At 43.3% G+C, this 27,644-nt stretch overlaps 2 protein-coding genes across 2 annotated transcripts in view; both read left to right on the top strand.

Annotated features, from left to right (window-relative positions):
* Fgd5 (FYVE, RhoGEF and PH domain containing 5) overlaps positions 1–27,644 on the top strand; it is a 164,012-nt gene that overhangs the window by 4,048 nt on the left and 132,320 nt on the right. The gene's annotated exons all lie outside the window — the stretch shown is intronic.
* The window catches only part of CUNH3orf20 (chromosome unknown C3orf20 homolog), a 47,291-nt gene that overhangs the window by 13,976 nt on the left and 5,671 nt on the right, over positions 1–27,644 (top strand). Inside the window, exons 6-13 of the mRNA XM_055628547.1 lie at positions 1,511–1,660; positions 2,938–3,058; positions 10,921–11,052; positions 14,569–14,692; positions 15,983–16,226; positions 22,670–22,973; positions 24,721–24,828; positions 25,893–26,035. Coding sequence (XP_055484522.1) covers positions 1,511–1,660; positions 2,938–3,058; positions 10,921–11,052; positions 14,569–14,692; positions 15,983–16,226; positions 22,670–22,973; positions 24,721–24,828; positions 25,893–26,035 — 1,326 coding nt within the window. The remainder of the gene's footprint in view (positions 1–1,510; positions 1,661–2,937; positions 3,059–10,920; positions 11,053–14,568; positions 14,693–15,982; positions 16,227–22,669; positions 22,974–24,720; positions 24,829–25,892; positions 26,036–27,644) is intronic.

Genomic DNA, 27,644 nt, shown 5'->3' with positions numbered 1-27,644 from the left:
GCTCAGTTTCATCCCTCTGCACTTGAGTATTTCATTGTCCCAGTGCCATTTGTTTAAGAAATCATTTTTCCTCTTTGAATGATCCCAGAGTCTTGGCAAAAGTAAATTGACTATAGATGGAAGGATCTATTTTTAATCCAGTTTTCTAAGTTTGATGTCTATCTTTATGCCAGACCACATTGCTTTAATTATTAAAGATTTGTGGTAAGTTTTTAAAATAAAAATGTTCTGTGAGTCCTTCCAGTTTGTTCTGTTCTTTTCTGAAACAAATCTCTCTGTGTAGCCCTGCCTATCCTGGAACTCACAGAGATTTTCCTGCCTTTACCTCCCAAATGCTAAGATTAAAGATGTGCACAAACATGCCCAGCTTCATTCAATGTGTTTTACTTCCTCGGATATCCTCTCTGTCTGCTCTTTGCTGGATTTCTGGGACTCCTGATATGTTGGTGTGCCTGATGATCTTTTCTGTGTCCCTAAGGTTCTAATCTTTCTTGGATTTGTTGTGCTGTCATCTTTAGATAGTATTTCACATTGTAGTTCAGGCTGACCTGAAGCTATGTAGCTTAGGCTAGCCTAGAACTCAAAGTCATCTTCCTGCCTCACTCTCTTAAGTTCTGGGATTTTAGGAATGCTCTATCATACCCAATTTCTTCTTTTCCTTCATGCTATACAGTCTGGATGATTTCAGCTCATTTGTTTTCCAGTACGATTTTTGTCTTTTATTGTTTTAACTTGCTGCTGTATTTGTTTGGTGAAATCTTTGTTTCAATCATTGAATTACCTACCCAGCTCTAGAATTTCTGATAGGTCACGCTGTATCATTTCTACCTGCTGATCACCCTCCCTCCTTGCATTTCTGTTTTTATTTGGCTGGTGGTAAAAATTTAGGAGTACAGACTGCAGTACCAGTCACTACAGTCCTCCTTTGTGGAATGACATTTCTTCAGCTCTACAAAGAAGTAGCTGCTGACACTGTGCCCTTCTGAGGACCAGTGCTACCTGGGCCTCTGAGCTAGGAAAGGAGCAGAGGGAGATTATTTTTCTACCAGACTGTCCAAAAGCAGAGACAGCTTGACAGTGCTAGAAATACTGCTGGTTCTAGAGCTCATTCCCTGGCCGTCACTCACTGTGGTGTGAGACAGGACAAGGCAGTTTCTACGCTTCGGATTTCTCACTATGGTGACTTCCTCACCTTGGTTTTCCTGAGACCTTCATGTTTTATCACTAAAAGGCTGTGTTTCCAGTACCTTAGACATGTGAAACCCTCCTGACATGCAAGATGGAGATAGGCCCACCTCATGCAGTAGCTTGAGGAATAGGAAGTAGATACAGGAAGGAGCATGGCCAGGTTCCATAATTATTTAATTGTCACACATGCAAAGCACAGAGAGAGTCTTTGAAGAAAGGGAGCAATACAGAACAGAAGAGTCCTTTCACATGTCTCTGTGAGGACCCTGAGGGCCAGCACCTGGAGCATTCTCTGTTAGTTCAACTTGACTGTGTCTGCCAGCTATCCCTCCGGAAACATTGCCATGCTTCAGATTCCCACCTGCTGCAGAGGGAAACCAATCACCTGCCTCTTTAATGACAGTCCTAACACGTTTCTGGCTCTGTTTAACGCTGAAGGCCTGGGCTGTGTTTACTACAACATAAAGAACAGGTGAGTATGTCAAGGGAAGTCTAGCCTCATGAAGTAAGATGGTGACTAAAAGTCAAAGGAGGATTCTAGGGAGGCCTTGAGTCAGGGTGAAGCACTGCCTATAGGAACATGTACTTGGAGACCCAGCTGCTGGGTTTATGTTGCATTTTCCACAGTGAGAAGTAACCCTCTCCAAACATCCCACTGGTGCCCTAGAACACTTAGCTCTCTGTTTTTTGTCAGGTACACAGGGTTTTTGTTAGGTACACAGGGTTTTTGTTACTGTTTGTCAATGCTGAGGACCATAAATGCTAAGCAAGCACTCCACACCTGAGCCACGTTCCCATTCTCACCCCTGGAGGAATTATTTAGAGGAAAAAGTGTCTTACACTAGGAGTGGGTGAACAAGAGGTATGAACAACATTTCTGTGGTGTTTGGTTACTTTACCCATTGCTGTGACAAAACAGCTGATATAAACAACTTCAAGAAGGAGAGACTTATTATGGTTCACAATGTCAGAAGTGACAGTTTGTCATAGCAAAGTGAAGTGACCTAGGAAAGTGAGAAAGGAACGTACAGGAAGGTATCAGAGCAAAATACAGCCCTCCCCAAGATACAACTCAGTGAATAACTTCCTCCACCAAGGCCTCACCTCCTGCCTTTTGACATCTCCTAATACTGCCAGTGTATTCTGAACCCATCAAAGGGTTAATCTACTGATTAGGATAGAGCCCCAGGATCTGTTCATTCCTGAAAACACAGATAGACCCACAGGCATGCTTCATTAATCTAGGTACTTAAAAGCTACTAAAGGTGACAGCTCACATGGGGTCTCCAAAGAGCAGCATACACTCTTGACAGCTAAGAGTTAATTTTTGTCTGGCTTTTCGTAAGTTGTTTTTGGAAAAAGTAACTTCCTTTCGTGTTTAGATGTTCTAGCTCACATTTTGGTGCTTGATATATTTGTGCCAGGCTCCTAGGATACAGGAAAAAAATCATATTTTGGGTTTTACTTGAACCTATATTATCTGCCTCAGCCTGTCCCTTCTCCACAGATGTCCCTGCTAGCATCATTTGGTATAAGGAGTCTTAGACTACTGTGGGTGGAAGGATTAAAGCTGCTCACAGGAGTCTTCAGACTTTTCCCTTCCCTTCCTCAGATTGTCTATGCCAAGTAAACTTTCCTTCAGACTGGGGCAGACTCTCCCAGCCCTGACTGTCTGTAGCCTGTAATGATGAGGAGTACTCTCAGAGCCTATAAATAGTTTCTTTTGTGTATCTTTTATGTATCTCCCAGTTGTCCATATGTCTTGGTTTTTGATGAGGAAGGTGGGATCACAAATGACCAAAAGGGCTACATAGTCCACAAGTGGAGCTGGTCTAACAAGACTGAGACATTGCTCTCTCTGGAATACAAGGTATGTGGGCAGCATGGGTGGGGGTGGCTTCCGCAGGCTGCTTAGCATTGAAAGGCAAGCACCTGTAAGTCAGCACTGTCATGAGTCAGCCAGTAGTGGTCCAGAGAAGGCTCACTTGCTTTTCACCAGCATGTAGCAACTGTGGGCTACTGTATTGATCCTTCATGGCAGCCTCCTTCTTACTTTATGTTTTATTTATCTTTTTTGATATCTTTAAATTTTTTCAGTTTATTTACTTTACATCCCAAGGGTGCCCTCTTCTTTATCTCCTCCAGTCTCCCTTTTTCCCTTTCCCTCTCCCTTTCCCCCCAGAAAAGGGGAGACCCCTATTCCTCCATATCAACCCTCCCCAGCACATCAAGTCACATCAGGACTGAGCATATCCTCATTCCCTGGAGTCAGGCAAGGCAGCCCTTCTTCAGGGAAGTGATCCAAAAGCAGGCAATAGAGTCCCTGTTGGAAACAGTGCCTCCCCACTTGTCAGGCACCACCTGTGAAGACCAAGCCACATATGGTCATATGTGTAAGGCACATATGTGTAAGGAGCCTCAGTCCAGACAATGCATGCGCCTTGATGTCTCAATTTCTGTAAGCCCCCATGGGTCTGGGTTAGTTGTCTATGCTGGTCTTCTTGTGAGGTTTCTGTCCCCTCCAGGTCCCTCCATCTTTCCCTCAACACTACCACAGGACCCCCAGAGCTCTGCTCCATGCTTGCTGCAAGTCCCAGCATTTGTCTTGATGATCGCTATCGGCTGGAGCCTCTCACATGGCAGTTCTTTTTTATTTTTATTTTATTTTATTGTAAAATATTCTTCATATTATGAAGCAACATTTTTAGTAGTTGACAGCTTTATTTTTAATAATTTTTATTTTCTTAGAAATTTTATTACATTTAGTTTGTGTTATAGAAAACTGATTAGTGAAGAAGCAAGCAATATTTGAAGAGTTGGAAAACTCAGGTTCATTTTATACTAGCTGTCCTGGACTGAACTCATGCTCTGCAAATCTAGCTGCTCACTTGTAGTTTCTTACAGTTTTTTTTTATATTTAATATTCACAAATTTTATTGTGTACATAAAAGAAAATCATAAAGCAAGACAAAGTTTGATTATAGCATGCAAGTACAAAACATATGTATGAAGAGTGCTTTTTTGTGCTTTGTGAAATTGGTAAATATCACTTAATATATATAGAACTATTTTGACATTTTTTTCTTTTAATTATTTATTAATTACACTTTATTCACTTTGTATCCCCCCTGTGGTTCCCTCCCTCCTCCCCTCCCATTCCCTCTCTTTCTCCACCCTCTGCATGCATGCCCCTCCCCAAGTCCACTGATAGGGGAGGTCTTCTTTTCCTTCCTTCTGATCCTACTCAAGTAGGACTCATCAGGAGTGGCTGCATTGTCTTCTTCTGTGGCCTGATAATGCTGCTTATCCCTCAGGGGGAGGTAATTAAAGAGCAGGCCAATCAGTTCATGTCAGAGACAGTCCCTGTTCCTATTACAATAGAACCCACTTGGATATTGAACTGCCATGGGCTACATCTGTGCAGGGGTCTTAGGTTATCTCCATGCATAGTCCTTGGTTGGAGTATCAGTCTCAGGAAAGACTCCTGTGCTCAGATTTTTTTGGTTCTGTTGCTCTCCTTGTGGAGTTCCTGTCCTCTCCAGATCTTGCTGTTTCCCACTTCTTTCATAAGATTCCCTGCACTCTGCCCAAAGGTTGCCCATAAGTCTCAGCACCTGCATTGATAGTTTTCAGGGGAGAGCCTTTCATTGGTCCTCTGTGTTAGGCTCCTGACTTGTTCCCTCTTTTCTCCTTCTTCTGATGTTCATTCTCTTTGCCTTTCTGGATAGGGATTGAGCATTTTAGCAAGTCAGTTCCAAAATTTTCTGCCTACATGGCCATTTTCAGGTGGTCTTTATATTTATTGACCATGGAGGGAAAATTTCACTGTGATTAAGTTTGCTTACAGAAGCAAACATTATGGGTAGCAATTGGGACAATCTATCTTCAGTAAGCAGGACTTATCTAACCAGACAGCTACTTGTGTCAGCAGGAGCATAAAAACAGAATTTAGCATGCTTATGCTAGATGTAAGGCTCTAGTTCATTTGTCTCTGTATCTCTATGACTCTTAGGCCAGAATTGTTATTCAGCTATCAGAATGCAAGACAGTAATTTGACTAAGTAATGAACATACTTGATAAATGCACAGCATATATTTCTTTTCATATGTGCGCATGTGCGCATGTGAGTGTGTGTGTGTGTGTACATGTGCTCATGAGGGCATACCATGGCACACAAGCAGATATCAGGGAACAACTTACAGAAGTTGGCTCTCTTTGGTACCACGTGAGTCCCCAGGCTTTTGAACTCAAGTTGTCCATCTTGGCAGCATGCACCTTTACCCACTGAGTCATTTTGCTGACTGTATAGCTTTTTTTTAAAAAATAGTACTTATTGTGTGACTTTCCTGAGAAGATGGGAACAAATGTCTACTCACCAGCGATAGGACATGAACATGTGACCAACACCCCCCCCCTCCAAACCACCACCACCACCAACAACAAACAATTCTACCACAGTCTGGCTTGACAAACAAGTTTTTCAGATTTATTGGAGTTATTTGAGTTTATTGGAGTTACTTATCAATGTCTGAGTGAGAGTTACTTAGAAAGCTGGAATGACTCAAAAGCATCTGGCTGCATTATCACACAGCCATCTGTGGCATGGGTGATAAAAGATGTATCCCTGAGGTTCTCTCCACAGCTTGTTGGCAGCTGTGCAGGTACTAGAGTCTCTCCAGATATCTCAGCTGGTCCCAAAGTCTCCTCCCCACAAGCTGTTTGTCTCTTGTATGTCCTAGGCAGGGGCCCTATGAATCTTTTTAAGTTTTAGATTCTCTGGACTTGTAAGCTTGTTTATTTCCTAAGTTATTAGGAGCCTCCTTCTTCCCTCCAGGATGGTGTTAGTTCACAGGAAATTGCACAGTAACGCCTATCTGTGACAATAACATAGACAGGCTGGCACTGAACTCATGATCTTTCTTCTCAGTCTTTTGAGTGCTAGCATTGTAAGTGTACACCATCATGCCCAGACATTTAGCACTGTGCCTCATTCCAGTTTATCCTGGAGCTGCACAGCGAAGGTCTCTGCAGTCAGAAGCAGCCTGGAATAGAAGGTGGCCCATGACTTATAATGTGGAGTGACAGTGTATCATTCAGAGGCAGGAGAGGGAGGAGGATTCTAGATAAAATGAAAGAATGAATATTACTCCTAAAGGCTGTGTGTTTGGGGTGTCTGATGTGACATCTTTTAAGAGTTCATATGTGCTTCCTGTGAAAGAAAAGGAACAAAATGAGTAGATGACATGAGGTGGGTATCAGGTATCAGGCTCTGGGTAGTTTGCATGCTGTCTTTAACCAGTCTTAACACAAATACTGGCTATTTCTAACTCACTTCATTCTGCCCTCCAAATCCAAGCTACCCTTTGGTATTATTTCTCTTCAATTTGAAGAACTTCTTTGGTGTTTCTATAAACAGATCTTCTGGCAACAAGTTTGCTGTTGTTTTCAAGTAAAAATGTCATTGTTAAGGGATATATGAGATGAGAGATTCTGTGTTGGCTTTCTTTTTTCTTTTCAACATTTTTAAATGTTGTGCCTTTTCTCTAGAGTTTAGGATGAGAATCTGAATATATAGTTACCCAAATCTATTTGCTCTCTCTGGTTGCTAGTTTTTAAAGGTTTTCTCTTGGTTTCCTGGTTAGTTTTTGTCACTTTGACACAAGCCTAGACACAGCTAGGAAGAGAGGGAATCTTAATTGAGCAATTGACTCTAATTAGACTGGCCTGTAGGGAAGTCTGTAGATGCATTTTCCTTATTAATAATTGATGTGGTAGGACCCAGCACACTGTAATTGGTGCCCCCCCCCCGGGGGGGCAAGGCGGTCGTGGGTTGTATTAGAAAGCAAGCTGAAAGGCTGGAGAGATGGCTCAGTGATTAAGAACATGGGCTATTCTCCCAGAAGATTTGAGTTTCTCAACATCCACATGGCAGTTAACACCCATTTGTAACTCCAGTGCCAGAGGATCCTTCTTCCTCTCCTGGCTTCCACAAGCATTACATACACATGGTGTACGGATATACATGCAGGGAAAACACCCATATACATATAAATTAAAATATTATTTTAGAAGAAAGGAAGGAAACAAAAACTGAACAAGTGATGAGGAGCAATCCAGGAAGTAGTATCCCTTCATGGCCTCTATTTGAGTTCCTGCCTCCATATTCCTGCTGTGCTTGAGTTCCTGTGTTGGCTTCTCTCAGAAATAGACTGTGATTGGGATATGTAAATCAAACCCTTTCCTCTCCAATTTGCTTTTGGTCAAGGAGGTCTTTATCAGAGCAATAGAAAGCAAACTAACTTGATGATTTGTTTAAGTATGGTTATCTTCATGTTTAACCCATTCTATTCAATTTTGAGCCTTTTAAAATTTATGTAAATTCACTTACTCTAATTTGGAATCACTTCTAGAAGGATAAACAAAACAAAATATAACTATGTTCCAGACTTTCTCCTTTTTTTTTGGAGGCTCCAAATATGTTTATGGTTTTTTTTTTTTACTTTATTTTATATTTTAATTCACTTTACAGCCTGAGCTCAGCCCCCTCCCTCATCTCCTCTCAATTCCCACCCTCACACTCGCTCCTCCATTCTCCCACCCACTTATCCTCAGAGAAGAGGAGCCCTCCCCCCCAAGGGAACCAACACACCCTGGTACATCAAGTCACAGCAGGACTAAGTGCATCTTCTCCCACTGAGGCCAGACAAGGCAGCCCAGATAGGGGAAAAGGATACACAGACAGGCAACAGGGTCAAAAACGGCTCCTGCTCTAATTGTTAGGGAATTCACATGGATGACAAAGTTGCACATCTATTACATATGTGTTGGGGACCTAGGTCTAGCTCATGTATGCTCTTTGGTTGATGGTTCAGTCTTTGTGAGCACCCACAGGCCCAGGTTAGTTTATCTTCTTGTGGTGGCCTTGATTCTTTCAGTTCTCTCAATCCTTCCTCAAGACTCTGCCACAAGATTCTCTGAGCTCTGCCTATTGTTTGGCTGTGGCTCTCTGTATCTGCTTCCATCAGCTGCTTGATGAAGCCTCAGAAGACAGTTATGCTAGGCTCCTGTCTGCAAGCATAGCAGAGTATCATTAATCATGTCAGGTGGCTCTCTCCCTTGGGTATGTCTCAAGTTGGGCAAGTATTGGTTGGCCGTTCCCTCGGTCTCTGCTCCATCTTTATCCCTGCACTACATGTAGTGCAAATTTTGGGTCTAAGGTTTTGTGGGTGGGTTGGTGTCACCCTAACTCCACTGAAAGTCCCACCTGGCTACAGGAGGTGGCTTCTTCAGGCTCAGTATTCCCCTTTGGTATAAGTCTAGCTAGTGTCACCCCCCATAGACTCCTGGAAGCTTCCCCCACCCCAGAGATTCCCTCCACTGATTTCAGTTCTACCTCTCAGCCTTCTCCCATTCCCACTCCTGATCCCCACTTCTGTTCCTCTCCCTCCCTAACCCTTGCCTACCCAGATCCTTCCTTCTATCTATTTCTATGTCTATTTTTTTTCCTCATCTGAGTGAGATTCAAACATCCTCCCTTGGGCCCTCTTTGTTACTTGTTTTTGGGTCTGTGGATTGTAGCGTGGTTATCTTGTACTTTATGGCTAATATCCACTTATAAGTGAGTACATACCATGTGTGTCTTCCTGTCTCTGGGTTACCTCATTCAGGATGATATTTTCTAGTTTCATCTATTTGCCTGCAAATTTCATGATGTCCTTATTAATAGCTGAATAGTACATTGTATAAATGTACCACTTTTTTTTTAATCCATTCTTCAGCTGAGGGACATCTAGGTTGTTCCCAGTTTCTGGCTGTTATGAATAAAGCTGATATACACATAGTTGAGCAAATGTCCTTGTGGTATAGTAGAGCAGCTTTTGGGTACATGACAAGGAGTGTTATATCTGGGTCTTGAGGTAAAACTATGCCCAATTCTCTGAGAAATGTCCAGATGGATTTTTCAAAGTGGTTGTACAAGTTTACATTCCTACCAGAAATGGAGGCATGTTTCCCTTGCTCTACATTTGATTGTATAAGTATTTTATACTTTTTAAAAAAGATTTATCATTTGTCTGTGTGCACACACACATATACTTCATGTGTGCAGATACTCATGAAGGCCAGAAGAGGACATTGAGTCCCCCAACAGGCAGTTTTGAGACACCTCATATGGTTTTTGGGAACTGAACTTAGTCCTCTGGAAGAGTAGCCAATGCTTTTAACTCCTGACTGTCCCATGTATCTTTCAAGCTCTTAAATTTTTGTGTGGTTCTAATTTTGTTTCTTTGCTCTTCAGAATTGTGTAATTTCTCTTCATCCGTCTCCAAGTTCTCTAACTTCCTTGTCATATCATTTCTGTTTCTATGCTAATCTTGTGAAAAGTTCAAATTTCAGTATTCTAGAATTCTCTTTAGTTTTATATATTTTCTATCCCTTTACTGAGAACTTCCCTTTTAACAATTCATGACAAGTTTATTTTCCTTACATCATTGTCTCAGAGTCTAATGTGTAAAGATCTCTGTGTCTTGGTTGTGCCAAGCATGGTCAACTTCATCAACCATCTGTTGCCTTGAGAATGGCTCATGATTTACTAGTGTCTCTCTTCTACCATCTAACTTTGGGTTACAGACTGTCACTGTTAAATGCAGTGGAATCTCAGAATCCTGATGTCTTTCTGAAAATGCTATAGGATATTTTTGTTCTAAAAGGCAAAGAAAACTTGATCAGGCTGAAATCATAAACTTTTTCCTATTAGCAGTAGACAGAAGCTCAGATCACTGTTTTTAATTTCTCTTCCTGTGAGCTGTCTTGAGACTGTCTTCTCATGCAGGGTTCAGGGACTGGCCAGAGATATGGACAAGTTTGTACATAGAATTCTAGGCTCTCGTTAGACTCAGTCCCTTCCAGAACTTTTTGTATGCTTTACTGTGACTCTTTTCCAGGTTCTATTATTTGGATCTTACCAGAAGGTGGTAGTTTTAGCCATGACTATGGCCTCCAAGCTAGGGCTTTGAGATAGTAGTTCCTTTTATCTTTTCTTAAGTTTTGGCTCTTTGAAATCTGCCTGGATTTGTTCACCCCTCTGAGCCTCTGAATAGTTGTGTTTTGGGGTTTTGTTTTGTTTTCTTTTTTTCAGCTTTTAGTGGCAAGGTCAACCTGTTAGGAGCTGATTCAGCTCTACTAGAAGTAGGACCAAGCTGCTTAGTTTTTAAGCTGAGAGCAGGGATGCTCAGGTTAGCCTCAATGTGGAAGGCTGACAAGAAGGAGAGACCATAGCTAAAGAGCCGACTCAGTGCTTAAGACTGTACTGCTCTTGCAGAGGACATGGGTTTGATTTCTAGCACTCACACTGTGTGGCTCACAGTGACCTATAGTTCCAGAACAAGACCCAAGTCAGTTGGTGCCCGAGTAGTCACAGCTGTCTGACCCAGGAGCCATGCTGTTATCCCAGTTCAGTCTACAGGACTCAAGCTGACTCACCTGCCAGACACACCTGTGTGGCTTCATAGCTCTTTCCAAGAGTGAGTTGGAAGAGAAGGAACAGGGAAAGAAGACATTGCTGACTTTCTTGGCTAATCTCCAAAAGAACTGGTATTCTTTCTTCTCCATGAAAGTTAGGTTCTAGCACAAGACCCAGAAAACTTACAAATTTCAGCTCCAAGTAAAGAAGGGTTTGTGCCTTGGGCTTGGAAGAAGCAGGGATCCATGAGTTCTGGTTTGTTTACTTGCAGGTGAATGAACAAATGAAGCTAACAGTCTTGGGACAAGACTCCATTACAGTCACCTTCACCTCCCTGAATGAGACAGTAACTCTCAGTGTGTCGCCCAAAAGCTGTCCCCATACTGTGGTACATGACAAACGGGTAAGGCAAAATAGATTAGTAGGGCAAAGGGCAAAAAAGGTGGGGCATCTGACCCCATTCCTGATCCCAGGTCACTGTAATTCCCTGATGAATGCTTTGCTGTGTTTGGTTCCTAGGACCTGAAACAGTTTGCCCAGTGCCAGTTCCTGTTTACAACTGTCCACCTTTAGGAATTATAAATAATATCCCTTTCTATATAATATTCTGGCTGGGATTATAAATTCTATGGACCTGACCAAAAGGTACTTAAGCTATGGGACATTACCATGGTATGCCATAAGCAATCAGGCCCTCAAAGATGGCTGACTACCCTTGACTTAACACAGAGTGAGGCATTCATTATAGATCCACAGAATATGAAGAAGACCCATGATCTCACCCCAGGAAAGCATCGTGCCTGATTTACCCATTGCATTCTCATTCCAGCAGCATTTCTCTTTCATTAATTTATTAAATAATTCAGCAAACATTAACACCTACAGTGTGCCATTGTTGGTAGCTGGAGATGTAGAAACAAAGCCTCTTTCTAGTCTCTGGAATTTTAAATCTAATGGAAGGGACAAAAGAATGCATACCAGTTCTGAGGCCAGCCTGGTGAGTGTCATGTGACTAAGACTTGAGGAGAGAAAGTGTTCACCAAGGCTCTTATAGGAATACTGAAGAGAGTCAGGGGCCTGTCCACAGCTTCAAGAAATACAATTCCAGTGGGCTAAGGTACAGTACAGAGTAGAATATTTAGCTAGCACATGGGAGGCTAGTTCCACCCCCAGAAAAAAAGAAAGGAGGAAGGAAGCAAAGATGGCCAGCAGGTAGGCTAGAAGAATGAGCTGTGATGAATAAGCGTGCATGTCGATGCCTCTCTCATGTCCATCTGGTTCCAGGTTCTTGCTCTAATGGTCATTGTTAAATGCATGCTATGTCTGATGACCTCTGAGTGTTTCCTGAGAATCATGACGTAACCAACTTAAAGACCATCTTGAAGAGCTGAATGAAATGACTCTCAAGTCTGTATGCTCACATGTACACTAAGCCTGAGAAAATTAATTCAAATGTGATTTTGCCTTATCTTAATGCAACTGTAGAAAGCCAGAATTAGAAGCCCAAAGCTATGCTGTCCGATATGGCAGATACAGGTCACATAGGGCTGTTGAACCTTTGAAGTACAAGGAGTACAAATTGATTTGAGATCTCAGTAAAAATACATCCTGTGTTTCAAAAATTTAATGGGAAGAGAATGTAAAATTGCTCAGTAATTGCCAATTTCATTGCATATTAAATGATCATTTTTTATGCTTGATAAAGTAAATGTATTATTAGAATTAACTATACCTTTAGTTAATTTTGAATGTGTTTTGAATGTAGCTGGTAAGCATTAAACTAGCTCACATTGTGTATTTCTTCTATATCATGCTAAATGTTGAGGGTAGGTCTCTATCAAGGGGCTCACAAAGGCACAGTCTGTCAGTGCAATAGAAGGGTGACAAGTTATTTTAAAATAACACAATAACTCAAAGAACATGACTGTCTTGGGGACATTCAACACAGGGATAAACAGGCCAATATATTAAAATGGCCTCAGAAAACATGCTGCATTATAGATGACAGACATTAGTGACAAAGAAGGCTGGCTTCCCAAAAAAGCATTCTGTCTGTAATTGCTTTTATTTAAAAATGCACAGTGTAGTCTAGAATGTGTCTTTATAACTAGATGAAATGAACAGAAACAAATGAATAAATGTAATCATTTCCTGTGAGCAACAGGATTTCCAAACTTTGTCCTGAGCCACCATTTCAAGTTATTTTTGCCTGAACTCTCCAGGCTCAGATAACTGGTTATCTTAGATCCCTGGAACTAACAAAGTTTCAAGCACCAAGGAAACTTTCATTGTGTTGGATCTGACAAAGAGCCCAGGTTAGGAAGAGACCATAGGGCCTTGCCCCAGGCACTTCCTTGGTTGAGCCTAAATTTTTCTATCTGTAAATGCCAATCCAACTTTAATTTGATCCTGTGATTTTCAAAGTCCTTCCAACCACACTATCTGTGCTTGTTTGGCTCTGTAAAAATGCATGGCCACCTAGAATGGCTGGGACTGAGAGAGGGTAGTGTCTCTGTCGTTGAGAAGCTTATTAAATGGTTTCTCCAGACACCCATCCCAGAGAGAACCACCTATCATAGAGACAGGCAGAATGGTAGTCCCAGCTTTTACAGCCCTGAGGCCTGGCTCCTCACTAAATATTTCTATCTAGGCAGCACTTTGGAAGTGAGACAGTGCTTTGACTTAAATGCTTTATTAGCCTAGAGTGCTCAGATCTTTTTTTGAGTCAGGGTGGATATAAATTACAAGTAAGTAAATAAAATTAGTCCAGAAGCAGTGGTTAGGGCCACTCCAAAGGATGGTAGAAGCTTGGCCAGTAATTGGCGGCATCCTTTATGGGGTTCTTGCCTACAGAGGAAAAGGCCAGCTTTGTCTTCTTCCCACTCATTCAGCCTGAGACTCGAAGTCCACAGAAGGAACTTTTTAATACTTTTACTCTAGTAAGTGGGCAATAGAAAAAGCATAGACCCTGTTCTTAAGGAGCCAGCCCAGGTTAGGGATAAAGGAAGTGAAAAAATGAACAAGACCCCAAGCAGACACAATGGGAATGTTTAATAGAGAGCAAGTGCCACTGGCTGAGGAAACAAGGGAAGGCTTCCTTGGGTGGGTGGGGGGGCAAGACTGACTGCAGTGAACTCTGGGTTCTGAGTATGGTTTTGCAATAACATGGAAGTACTCAGCTATTCAGAGCAGCTTCTTCAGAAAATTTGACTGGCATACAGAAGCTTACTGGAAATGACTGCACTGAGGATCGGGCAGCAAGAGGTTGAACTTCAGGGAAGCTGAAGCAAAGGACTTTGGGATACAACAGGGAGTCATGAAACCAAATGGCCCTTCAGAGTAATCCCAATTCCAGGTGAGAGGCCTGGGCCTTTGTGTTGTGGATGACCTCTCTCTGTAACCTTGGCTGACTCTTCAGCCAGGAGTTGTCCACAGCCTACTGATGGCTCAGTACTCTGGTAGCTGGCCAGGTGGAAGGATTCTAAAAGATGCGTACAGGTGGAGACTGGCTATAAACATTCCAGAGGAGCCTTTGTCCATCCAGCCATTCATAAAGCAATAGTATTTACTGAGCATCTTCTGCATCAAATCATAGGACACCAAGACATAGTCCTCACCTCCCAGAAACTTGCAGTTTAGGGGAGCAGAACAAATGCAACCCAGTTAGTTAAGTGCTAACTTGCCTTGCCCCCATATAGCACAGTGGGATTCAAGGCAAAGGGTCAGACTGTACAGTGGGAGAGTATGAATCAGGTCTGGCCCTGTTTGCAGGAAGGACTGAGCCAAAAGGAACAGAGATGTGTTGTTGGCAGAAGGAACAGCCACTTAAGCCTTCAGAGCACAGTCACTCCTGCTGAGCAGGCAGACCTCTCCCTGAGAGCAGGTGACCACTGCCCCCAACTCCTTTGCCTCCCTCCAGCCAGTTCGCAGAATCAGCTATATGGATGAAAAGGTGGCAAAGATAAACAGAGCCCTGGCTGAGATCAAGAAGCGGTTTCAGAAGGCTGTGACTCAGTTTATGAACTCTGTGTTGCTGGCAGCAGGTAAGGACAGAATGGTGCATAGGCCTACTTAAAGGCCTCACAAATCTTGGGTTGCCTGCCCCAAAGTTAAGTCTTTTTCAGCTCTTGAGCTTCAGCCTCCTAAGAGGTAGGGATACCCTGTATTTTCTAAAGAAATTGTCTAACGACACACAAGTGGGATTGGTGAGCAGAGGTAACTTCAATTTCTGAGCTCTCCCACTATGTCTTTAGCATCTCCATCCAATTCTGTTATTTTCCTATCTCTCATTCTTTGTGTATCCCTCTGGATCCTTTCTGCTTTGTTCCTTGTACCATTCTGTCATCCTTTATAACTGACTTGCTTTCTTTCCTCCGTGGATAATCTCAGAAGAAGAGAAAATTCTAGTCACTTCACAAGACTGTTCCTGCTAGACACGGAGCACCCTCAGGCCAGAGTGAGAGGCTTCAGGATCCTTCCATGTTTGTGCTCTCTGCTCTGCTGGTGACCCTTTGAAACAAGCTGTTACCAAATCCTACTCTCTTACCTCCTTGCTGGGCCTGCAGCCGTGTTCTCCTCACATCTCCTCCAAGGAATCTCTCCTTTGTGGGAGACAATTAATTCAATTGTGCCCTTCCTTTGGGAGCTTTCCTTGACTTCCCTCACAAAATAGGGCTCACCACCCTTTTCTGAGATGCTTTTCTGGATGCTTTGATGGTTATTAATAGTGTTCTTGTTATGAATCTTGTTACCCAGTCTTGTGAATATTTATCTCCTTGTTTTCCCATCCCTCTGTCCTCTGCTACAAGTTCTCAGGGCCAAAGGGCCTGTCTTAGGATTTCTTTATGCCCAGTATCTTTAATCAACAAATGATTGCTAGGTGAATGAAGGAACAGTAGGTCTCTGGCCTCAGAAATTTCTACTAGACTAAGTAGAAAAGAAAAGGTTAAAAACAAGCAAACAAAACCCATAACACATCAAAGAAGAGGATGAAGTTGGACTCAGTGTAGAGACCTAAGGGACAGTATTCTCAGGGAAGGAAACACACAGGGTGTGGCTAACTTCATTTTTGTTTGAACATAGAGTGAAACACCAGGCCATCTGGGGAAAATAAGATTGAAGTTGGGTCTTGCAGAACAAGTAGAAATGAAATGTGCTGACTTAGGGCAGTGTGCTAGATGCAGAAAGGCAGATTGGACTGGAGCCCAATCACTGTCCCCAGTGAGGGGACAGTGGGTGTGAGCTAAAGTAAACTCCAATGGTCCAGTTGGTAGGAGCCAAGAAGCAGGTGACCTGGTAGTTTGAGAAAGTGACAACAACATTCCTGTTGACAGGCCTGTTCACCATAGAATATCCTATGAAGGAAGATTTAGAAGCTAGTCGGGTCAAGTTGAAATCTGTGTCTCATTCTGAGCGGAACCATAGGCAAAATTCATTCCAAGGGGAAACCCTTGTGCGATCCCAGTCAATCCATCAAGACTCTGCTGTTGAAGACATATTGAAGGACGATACTGTACTCACACCCTTGATTCCTGTTCGAAAGAAGAGCAACAAAATCCAGGCCAAAGCTTCACCAAGGTTGGCTTAATTCTTTATTTCTTTTGTAGAGCTAGGGGGTGTGATAGTCAGTACAGATGCAGTGGGAACCTCACAAGCCCCTCTCTTTGTAGCTCCGACTCTAAGAGTAGAGAAGAATGGAAGATACACATGTTTTTAAATGCTATCTTTTTTACATGTATTGTGTGTGCGTGGGCATGCATGCGGGTACACATGTGCCACAGGAAGTATGGGGAGATTGGAGGGCTCCTCAGGGGATCAGTTCTCTGTTCACACTGAGCATGTTTCAGGGGTTAAACTTGAGTTGTCAGGCTTGGGCACAATCACCTTTACCTGATAAGCCACATCACTGCTCCCAAAATGATGTCATTTCAGATGGCAATGGGGCTAAGAAGAAAAGGTTTCAGAACAATGTGTCATAATAGGGACAATAATAAGGTCTGGTCCTGGGACCAAATCTAGCCCATATACCTAATTTTTTAAGTGCTTTGGGGAAAACAAAAAGAAGGCTATTTTATGACATTTGAAATGAGAGGAAACTCAATAGTATTCTTTGATGATATCCTATTGGAGAACAATCACATCCATCATTTCCCAACATCCATAGCTGTTTCCCCAAAGCATGGTAATGTTGAGTCCTTGTGACAGATCCCATCAGGCCTCTGTAGGCTGGGATACTTACTTACGTTTTAGTCTACTACAGAAAAGACTAACCCTTAGTTCCTGGAACAGAGTGGCTGGGGAGAAGGCTATCAAGGCTACATTCAGTAAGAGGTCAGAAAAGCTGTTCTAAAGTGATATTTAAAGAGAGGGGTGAAGGATGAGAAACAAGCAGATGTGCAAAAGTAACATCATAAAGTCCCTGGGGACAAGAATAAGCTTGGTGGTGTATGAGCACTAGTAAGATCAGTGTGGCTTGGTGTCACAAAGGGGCTCGCAAGATGGCTCTACAAGTAAAGATACTTGTTGCTGGACCTAACATCACAAGTTTGTTCCCTGGAGCCCATATGGTAGAGGAGAGAACTGACTCCTGAAAGTGGTACTCTGACCTTCACACATGTGATGTAGCACAAATACAAACATGATCAATGTAATATTTTTAATCTTAAGAAAAAGTACAAAGCTATTATGAGAGTTGATCAAGCAGCCTTGGTATGCTAGAGATGCCATTCCATATGTGGAAGTTAGTTCAATAGATTTATCTGTTTTTATTTTTTTCTATATTTTATTTTTTATTTATTTTTTAATGTTTTATTTATTTATTTATTTATTTTTAATTAATTACGCTTTATTCACTTTGTACCCCCCATAAGCCCCTCTCTCCTCCCCTCCCGATCCCACCCTCCCACCCCCTTCTTCACACATGCCCCTCTCCAAGTCCACTGATAGGGGAGGTCCTCCTCTCCTTCCTTCTGATCTTAGTCTATCAGATCTCATCAGGAGTGGCTGCATTGTCATCTTCTGTGGCCTGGTAAGGCTGCCCCCCCTCAGGGCGAGGTGATCAAAGAGCAGGCCAATCAGATTATGTCAGAGGAAGTCCCTCTTCCCATTACTATGTAACCCACTTGGACACTAAACTGCCATGGGCTACCTCTGTGCAGGGGTTCTAGGTTATCTCCATGCATGGTACTTGGTTGGAGCATGAGTCTCTGGGAAGACCCCTGTGCTCAAATTTCTGGTTCTGTTGCTCTCCTTGTGGAGATCCTATCCTCTCCAGATCTTACTATTTCCCATTTCTTACATAAGATTCCATGCACATTGCCCAACAGTTGGCCATAAGTCTTTGATAGTCTGCAGGGCTCAATCCCCATCCCAAAAGGCAAAAGAGGAAGGGCATCAGAAGAAGAAGAAAACAGGAAACAAGCTAGAAACCCGCTACGGAGTGCCTCTGTTTTTATTTTTAAAAGCTTAAAATATGTATGTTTGGGGGCTGGTGAGATGTTTCAGCAGGTAATGAACCCTGTCATCAAATCTGATGACCTGAGTTCAATCCCTAGGAACTTACTTGATAGAAGAAGAGAACTGAGTCCCATGAGTTATCCTCTGACCTTCATGTGCATGTGTGTCATGGCACATGCATGCCCAAAAAATAGATAAGTATAATCTAAAATATATATTTTAAAATGTGGATTTTTACTGAAAAGAATGAAAAAATTATAAACACAGACTCTGTAGCCACCAAATCAGAAACAGACTCTTACCAGATCCCTAGAAATCCCTCAATGCCAATTCCAGTCTGTGACCAAACATTGTTAACACCATAGATTAGCTTTTGTTTGAACTTTAATTAAGTGGTTACCATATGTTTTGTGTTCTTAGTGTGTGGCTTTTTTACTCAGTGTGATGGCTTGAGACTTGCCCATGTCTTTACTAACAGCACTCATTCGTTCTTTCTTATCACTATGGAACAATTATGTGATCATGCCAGAAACCATGCACTCTAGTGTTATAGGTGTTTGGTTCCTCATGGTTTTTATGCTGCCAAATTGTGCTGCTGTTGGCATTTGTCTTTTATGTGATTGGCAAATGCTAAGGTTTGTAAAACTGCTGAACTAGAGTGTGTCTGTACATGCTCAGCTTCCTATGCAGACTGCTAGTCTTCCGAAGCAGTTCTAGCAAGCTCTGCTCCCAGCAGCAGAGCAGGATAGCTCCAGTTGCTCCACATTCTTTCCAGTGATACATTGTTCTGCTTTCTCTAAAAAAAAAAAAATGTATAGAGTATGGCGTATGCGTGTGTGTGTGTGTGTGTGTGTGTGTGTGTGTGTGTGTGTGTGTGATATGCACACTTGTGGGGGGCACCAACTCTCCTATCATTGAATGCTTTATCACTCCTTGTGTTATTTCTTTGGAACAGGGCTTCTCACTAAACTTAAAGTTCATCTGTCATCCAGCAAGCTCCAGCAATCCTGTCTCCATTCCTTCATAGCCTGTGGTTATAAGAGCTTGTGGCCATGCCTAACTTTTTATTTGGGTGATGGGGATTTGAATTCAGGTCTTCATACTTGCACAGCAAACACACTTTGAACTCACTGAACCATTTTCCCAAACCCTAGGTGATGTTTCACACTGCATCTACTTTGAAATAATTTTGTATAAGAAACAGTGAATAAGTTGAAATTTGTTTGTTTTACACATGGCTGTATAGTTGTTTCCACAAGATTTTATTTTTAAAAAAAGAGAGATTCTTTTCTTTGTTAACTTGTCTTTGCACCTTTTTTTCCCCCAAGACAGAGTTTCTCTGTGTAGCTTTGGCTGTCCTGGAACTCACTCTGTAGACCAGGCTGGCCTCAAACTCAGATGTGCCTGCCTCTGTTTCTCAAGTTCTGGAATTAAAGGTGTATGCCACCACTGCCTGGCTGTCTTTGCATCCTTTTAAAAAAAACAGTGAGTCATAGTTATGTGGGTCTCTTTATGTACTATGTTTGTTAATAGATTACATGACTTTCAAATATTAAAGCAGCCTTGCATTTCTGCATAAACTTATAGTGTTTTTCCCCTGTGTTGCTAGGTACAACACTAAGATTTTGTTGAAGACTTTTGCATATATACTTATGACAATTATTAATGGATAGTTTTTTCTGGTACTGTTATTGTCTGGGTTATCAGAGTAATACTGGCTTAATTAAGTGAATTGGGAAGTATTTGTGCTTATTTGTGTTGAATCTACATCTTTTCCTTTAAGCATTTGTTAGGATTTACCATGAACCCATCCTGCTAAGAGTCTCTTTTGTAGGAAGCTTTTAAAAACAGAATTGCTTTTATAAATACAGAGGTGGGTAGGCCACTTGCTTTTTCTTGAATGAATGTTTAGCAATTCATGTCTCTAACGGAATTGGTCATCCAAATCATTGGATTTATAGACATGGAGGACATGGAGTTGTTTCCCCCAGGACCTTTAAAAAATTTTTTTAAACTTTATTTGGTGTGTGTGTGTGTATACTCATACCATGGCATATAAGGAGAAGTCAGAAGACAGGTATGTTCTTGCTGGGGTAGGCTCTATTTCCACCATCTGGATGGGTTGGTTCCAGGAATCAAACTCAGGTTGTCAAGCTTGTGTCTGGTGCTTTTACTGGGTGAGCCGCTTATAATCTTAATGTCCGTAGAATCCCTCATGGTTTCTCCTCACTTCTGCCTCCTTTGCTTCATGTATTTAGCAGTCACTATTAAATGCATACAGATTTAATCACTGTGTTTCTAGGTGGAATATCTTCTCTCTATTATTATGTTCTCCTTTCTTTAATAACAATTTTTTTTGTTTTATTACTTATGTATGTGCACATGGGTGTAAGTGCTTGTGGAGGCCAGAAGATGGGTGTCAGATTACCTAGAGCCACTCAGTTTTGATTCCCAGCACTCACATGGTGGTTCACACTATCTGTAACTTCAGGGGATCTGATGGCCTCTTCTGCTCACTGTGCACACACATATATGCAGGTAAAACACTCACACATAAAATAAAATGAATATATTTAAAACTAACTAAATAAATAACGAGTGATGTATCATAGACATTGCTCTTATTTTGGTATGACTTGGTTCTGACCTTGCTACTTCAAAGGCTTTACTGAGAGCTTGGGCAGCCCATTCCCCTCATGGGAGGGAGGTTTCTGTATTTTGACCTGAAATGATAGTAACAGTTTCTGTCCTGTCTATTCTGTGGGGTTTTTTACAAAATTAACCAAGAAAATGCCCATTCCAAGGGCCATAGATCCTGTAAAACACTAAATGTATAAAATGGCAGTAATGAGAGGAGAAAAAAAAATCATATCAGTACTTTACATCGAATGGTGCTTATTTAGAGTCAGCACCATTGCCCTGCATTGTGTCAGCACATGGCAGGCGGCTGAAAAATACTGGAGGATTGACCAATCTCTATTGCACCTTTGTTCTGCCAAGTGCTCCTATTGGATTCCACCAATCAGAACACTGCAGGTAGCTGATTTCTTGAAACCTGTACTAGGATGGAAAAGTGTAGTAATAAAATAAGAGGAGCCTGGTGGTGGCGGCACACACCCTTAATACCAGCACTCAGCAAGCAGAGGCAGTTGAGTGTGAGTCCAACCTGCTCCACAGAGAACAGCCAGTGCTACACAGAGAAATCCTGTCTCAAAAAGCCAAAATAAATAAATAGATAAATAAATAATAAGATAAGGGGAATGTACAGTATTTTAAACAGCAAGCAGTGCTTGAGAGAAAGATAAAGCAGGCAAGAAAAGTTGAGGGGGAAGCATTCAATGGGGTGCTTAGAAAGTCACTAGGAAGATGACATTTCTGTTGATTTAAAGGTGGGGAGAAAAAAAAAGGCATAAGCATCAGTCAGTGTGACCATAGTATGGTGAACAGAGAGAGAGTACTAGGGAGTATGCGAAGGGCTTAAGGGGACCAAGAAGCAGGTGCTAGAGCTGATACAGCCTGCTGCTGCCTTAGCTGAAGTAAGCTAGAAAGCCCAAGGAGGCTTCCAAAGACCAATTCAGATTCTGACAGAATTCCTCAGTGGCCCCAAGAGCGACCATGGAGGGAAGCCCAGACCAGAGCCTACTATAGCAGGTCCACTGAAAGGATCCACCCAACAGAGTATTGAAGCCAGATGCTGAGACTCACGGCAAACTTTGGGCAGAGCACAAGGAGTTTATAAAGGAAAAGAGGGGTGGGAATAGAGGGACATGGAGTGGACAGGAGCCCCACAAGGAGATCAATAAAGCTAAAACACCTGAGCTCAGGGGGTCCTGAAGAGACTGATGCACCAATGGAGGACCTTGCATGGAGAGTACCTAGACCTCTTCCTAGACCTGCTCAGATGTGGCTGACTGGCAGTTCAGTCTACATGTGGATATCTGAGTGAGGGGAACAGGGGCTGCCTCTATCATGAACTCGGTTGCCTGCTCTTTGGTCACTCACTCCTGGTGATGCAGCCTTTCCAGGCCACAGAGGAAGAGGATCCAGGCAGTCCTGATGAGACTTAATAAGCCATGGGCAGATAACAATAGTGGAGAACTCCCTCTTCAATTGACTGCAGGAAGGTGATAGGAGTAAGAGGGAGGGAGGATGGGACTGGGGGGGAGTTGAGGGAGGGGTCTTCAATCGGGAAATATAATGAATAAATTGTTAAGAAAAAAGCCAAAAATTAAAAAAAAAAAATGACAGGAGGCTGGGCTGTGTTGGTGGAAGTAGAGGTCAGTCTGATTCTGGGTCTGTCTTAAATTGGGGAAGAGGCTTGTGGGTGGGATTGGTAAAATGTGGGGTGTGGAGTCAGAGTCATGGATGGCTCTGAAATGTCAACTGAGTAACTTCTTATGCCTCCTTTTGTGTATGGGGAAACTAAGGCCCAGAGTGGATAGGGGTCCCTCACATGGTTAGGGGGACCTGCCCACAGTCCAGGCACTGCAGTGGGCTTCTTTAAAACAAGAGCTGTGGGAGCAGGCGTTGCCCACAGGCTCTTACCACTGTGCTCCTCTTTGTAGAGGGAAGCCTGGAGAGGTTCGCAGCCCCACTAGGTGGGCAGCCTCACCCTATGACTGCCCACTGGTACTGCGGAGGCTCATTATAAAGGAAGACATGCGAGCTGGCTGCAAGTGCATTGTGAAGGCACCCCTGGTGTCCGACTTGGAGCTGGAGCGCTTCCTGGCTGCGCCCCGAGACCCCTACCAAGTACTGGTATTCGGGATAATGTCGAGCCAGAATCCCAACTCCACCGCAGAGCTGCGGTGGCTGCTAGACACAATGTACAACCATCGGCAACAGGGCCGAGCCTCACCCTGCATGCAGGTTGGTTCAGGGCCATTTGAGCAGGCCCCTTGGGCCAGGGCTAGGGCTAGGGAGGCCAATCAAATGGCCTCCAGTGTATGAGGATGGGTTAATTATGAGAGTTCCTTTTCTTTCTGGGGCCTTGGACACACTCCCCTTTCTGTCTGCAGCATTTTGTCTCAACTTCTCTATTCTGCTCAGTCCTCTCTCTCAGGATGAATGTCACCACATCAGTTTTTTTTTTTTCCTGACCCTTGAGACAAGGTCAAGGCACAGTCTTTTTCTTTCAGAGCACTTAGCACAGTTTGTGGTATGAGTCAGGGCAAAGACAATGCCCACCACCCATGTTCTCATGGTTCAGTAAATGTTTGGGGACTGTCCCCAAATCCCCCCTGTGTGCTGGGCTTTTGCCAGGCTCTGGATACATATCAATGGTTCACCATGAGCAAGTCCCTGAAGGAACACCCAGTATGGCTGTAGCCACAACAGGCTCAATTAATGGGCAATTATTAATTGTTTATTAGTTATTATTGAGAGGACCATGACAGGACAGCTCTGGAATCTGTGACTTCTGCCTCCTGGGATCAGAATGAGCCTTCTAGGATGCTTAAGGCTGTGACAGGCAGCTGAATGTCCCAGGCAGTGGATGAGGGTAGTTTGAAGTCCCAATTTAAGTCTAAGGGGTGTAGGAGTACAAGGGCTATAGCACAAAGAACCTCCTCCTTCTCTATAGAGTTGTCTCTAAGTCTAATCTCATCATCTTCATTCAAGCTACTGGTAGTGAAGGCAAAAAAGGTGAGTCCCCAGACTCATGTGGACATGTGGGCTAGGGGACTTCTTCCAAGGTGTCTTTCTCCTTGAGACTGTTGCTGCAGAGTTCTGAATCTCTGTGGGGATCCTGGGTTAGGGATCTGCCTCTACTCTTTCTTTCTAGGAGTGATGCCTCCTTCAGGCCTGCCTGCCAGCCCGTTCATGAGCTCAGCATTTAGAGCCCTTCGAAAATCAGATGCTCCTTCCCCCACCAGGGTACTTCTTTTGCTCTTCTAAGAAAGCAGCCAGCTACAAGGCCTTCACCCAGCCCTGCAGCAGAGCCACCCTAGTTTCCTGCATTTCATTTCCATCTTACTTCAATCTAGAGAATGTTTACTAAGAGCCTGCTCGGGGCTCACCTGTTTCATGACAGATATAATCCCCACCCCATGGAAACGTATAGTTGGGTAGAGTTAATCTGGGGTCATTAATTGTTCACTAATAATTATTCCTAAGGAATAAAATGCATAGGTGTCTCATTCCAGCTATAAGAAGCATGAATGAGGCCAAGATTTGACCTGAAGTAGTTGGGGGAGATGAGGACTGGCAGTGAGTCTTGGAGACAGGCTTGGAAGAGTAGTGGTGGACCTCACAGAGACTTGGCCTCTGTTCTGGCTAATAGCCGGCCATTAATGCTCTCATCCCACAATGCCTAAGCTTTACAAAGGTGTCAAGGGGGGCAGCCTGTGCGAGGTGGGGTAAAAGGCTCCTCTGGGCTGTGCAACATAGCTTCTTAAGTCTGCCCACTTGGATATGGGTTCCTATCTTTAGACTTTCCAGAGTTGAGGGACATCATATTCCTCAGGTCCCAGGGCAAAGCTAGTGCTGTCATGTGAAGAAGAGTCTTGTGGGGGAAGTGATGACCTTTAGGGACATACCTCTACAGTGATGGCTATGGGAAAGTTAATGTGTATCTTTTTGCATCAGGGTAACCAGTTCCCACGTCTCTATTTGGCAGTGCCGGCATGACCCTTACCGCCTACTGCGGTATGATCTGGACAGCCCCCTGCAGCAGGATCCGCCCATAATGGTGAAGAGGTTTGCTGTGGTAGACGGGATGATTTTGGTGAGCTGGGGCCCTGTAAAGAGCTAGATATCCACCAGCAGCCCCTACTCTTTCAACCAGATCAGGGAGAGGAGGACAAGACCTGCAGATCTTCTCCCACTTACACTGAGGCAGGACTGACTGAGAGTCACCCAACAGACTCCCATTTCCCATGCATGCCAGGAGATGGAGGAGTTGGGTGATACTAACACAGATAATCAAATTCTATTCATCTGATTGTTAGTAAATTATACTAAAATATTATAAAACCTTATATGCTTATTGAAAACCTGATTAAACAATCTAGAAAATAAAGTCATCCTCATATCACCTGGAGTCTTACTCATCTATCCAGCATTTAAGTTCGGGAGCCTCTGCTAGGCTACACCCTGCTAACGTTGGAGTAGCTGGCCTTTGCTGTCTTTCTCTACATACATACTTTAGGGCACTACCTTTGCAGTACATAGCAACTTCCCACATTTTCAGTTGGTAACACCAGAATTTTTACCCCTGGACATGAGTCAGTCTATCTTGTTATTACTAGCCTTGCTGTTTCTATTGTACAGTTAGGTTCTTTCCCTCTCTCCCTTCTCCCTGTTTGTGTTTTCCTTCATCACAGTGGTATGATGAATAACCTTGGCCAGCCATCTCTAGACAGGTGTCCATGTTGGAAAATGATACACACAGAGGATAGAGGTTGTGAGACCCAATTCCATAGGATGAGTTGAATGGTGCATCCTGATATGTGTAGGTTTGAAGAAGAGAAGGCTGGACAGCTGTAGGCAGGTGGGTAGGGGTCTTGTGAGCAGGGAAGAATGTGACCTTTCAGTACCCTTAAGAAAGTATGAAGTTTACATCTGACAGGCCTCCAGTAGACGTAGGAGCCAGGTTGTGCTGCCCTCTTGACTCAGGAAGGAGGGTAGCATACTTTCCGAAGCTATTAAAGGCCTGTGTCCTACCCCAGCTCTGAGGAGCCTATGGCCGTCCTACTAAGTCTTGGAACTTGGCTGTTATTTTGAGTCATACCACTATGTCAATACACTGAGGGTGTTTTTTTATTTCATTTCTTTCCTGTCTTCCAACAGATGTTTGCTGGAGGGAAACTCCTTTTTGGGGGCTGTGTCCTAAATGGCTATGGCTTTAGTAAGCACAATCTGCTGAAACAGATCTTCCGGGCTCGACAGGATTGCAAGATGGGCTACTTCCTGCCAGACAACTACAAATTCAAGTAAAACTGGACAAGGCATCCCACAGGGAGGGACAATGGGGCAGGAGACTTGGACTGTGGGAAGGCCATGAGTAGGAGAGCAGGTGGTTGCCAGAGAAGTGAAATGAGGAAGAGCCAGAGTGGGGAAATGAGGTGCAGCCTCTTCCTACAGTTCCATGAGCAAAAGGAGGGTTAAGCAGGTAGGCAGGGAAAAAGAGAAAGCAGGCAGGAAGGGGTGAACGAGGTCATGCTGTTTGTCTCTCTGAGTATAAATTTGGATAAAGGGCTATGTGGGAAACAGAAGGCACTGCTGGTCTGGGGTTATTGGAAAGACCTTATTGGGCAGGAGGTCCAGCCACACTCCTCAGCTCCAATCTGTACATACGTTCAGCATGGCTTCTGCTGGGTTGCTAGGGAGGCCTCACAGACACAGTCATTGGTGGAGTAAGCTTGGGTATGCACATTCTACTAGGTGCTGCCACTTCTAAACATGTCCAGGCTGGCTCTGGTGAGGGGTAGAAGGAAGTCTCTGAGCTCAGGACACTGTAGTCTACTCTAGGAGGAGCCTGGACTTCATGCTGAGGTCTGTATCTGAGGAAAACTAGCATTTAGACTCCATTGTGCTCTGTGGTGCAGGTTCCTGGGAAACTTGCTAGGTCAGGGGTCTTAAGACGGGGTTGGAGCCCTGACTCTGCTCTGCATTGTCTGGGTGACCATCAATCAACCAGATGGGTTCCAAATCTCTTTATCTCTTTGTCTTTAAGATGAAGATAATACTCAGTCTTGCAGAATTTTAGAGATTCTACAAAAAGTGTTTGTTAACAAGTTCTGTAAGTGGTAAACAAAGATCAGACCTAGGATAATGTTATCTGTAATATTTGTTTGCAAACCTGAGCCACCTGTGGTACACCTGCACAGCACCAAGTTAAGTCCCCAACTCCCACATAGACCTGAAGATTTTTATCTTTTTGTTTGTTCGGTTGGTTTTTTTAAGATAGGGTTTCTCTGTGTAGCCCCGACTGTCATGAAACTTGTTCTGTAGACCAGGCTGGCCCTGAACTCAGAGATCCACCTGCCTCTGCTTCCCAAATGTTAGGAATAAAGGTGTGTGCACCACACCTGGATGCAAATTTCTGTCTTGGTGTCAGCTCACTCTAGGGAGCTGATTTGGGTTTTGTCAGTCTGCTTCACCTGGAGGATGTGATACATTCATAGGAAATCCATGGAGGTCACATAAGTAACCTCAATATATTGGAGTACTCAGTAGAGAAGGCAGGAAGAGGAAGAGACTATGGGGATAAGGCAGGGCAGACAGAGTGTTCTGAGTGTTCTGAGTTTCCATCACTCTTAACACACAGAGAAGAAAGCTGTTGGAGACCAGACATTGACAGGTCTAGGGAGTTGTAATGGTGAGTCTCAGAAGCTGGTTACAGTTTAAATAAGAATGTGCTGGAGATATGTTGGGTATTATTGGGCATTTATATCCATAAACCTATCACCTTAGATTTCTTGTATTTTAAAAGATACTAGGGAACAGGAAAGTAAGATGGTTTTATTTACATTTTGAACAAATGGGGAGGAATCTAATTATATCTCCCACTGTGCTTGTGACCATCTTACAGATTATGGA

The sequence above is a fragment of the Psammomys obesus genome, unplaced genomic scaffold, assembly GCF_907164565.1.
Source record: "Psammomys obesus unplaced genomic scaffold, mPsaObe1.curated_primary_1811, whole genome shotgun sequence".
Classification (NCBI taxonomy): Eukaryota; Metazoa; Chordata; class Mammalia; order Rodentia; family Muridae; genus Psammomys; species Psammomys obesus.
This window is presented reverse-complemented; position numbering and strand designations above follow the sequence as displayed.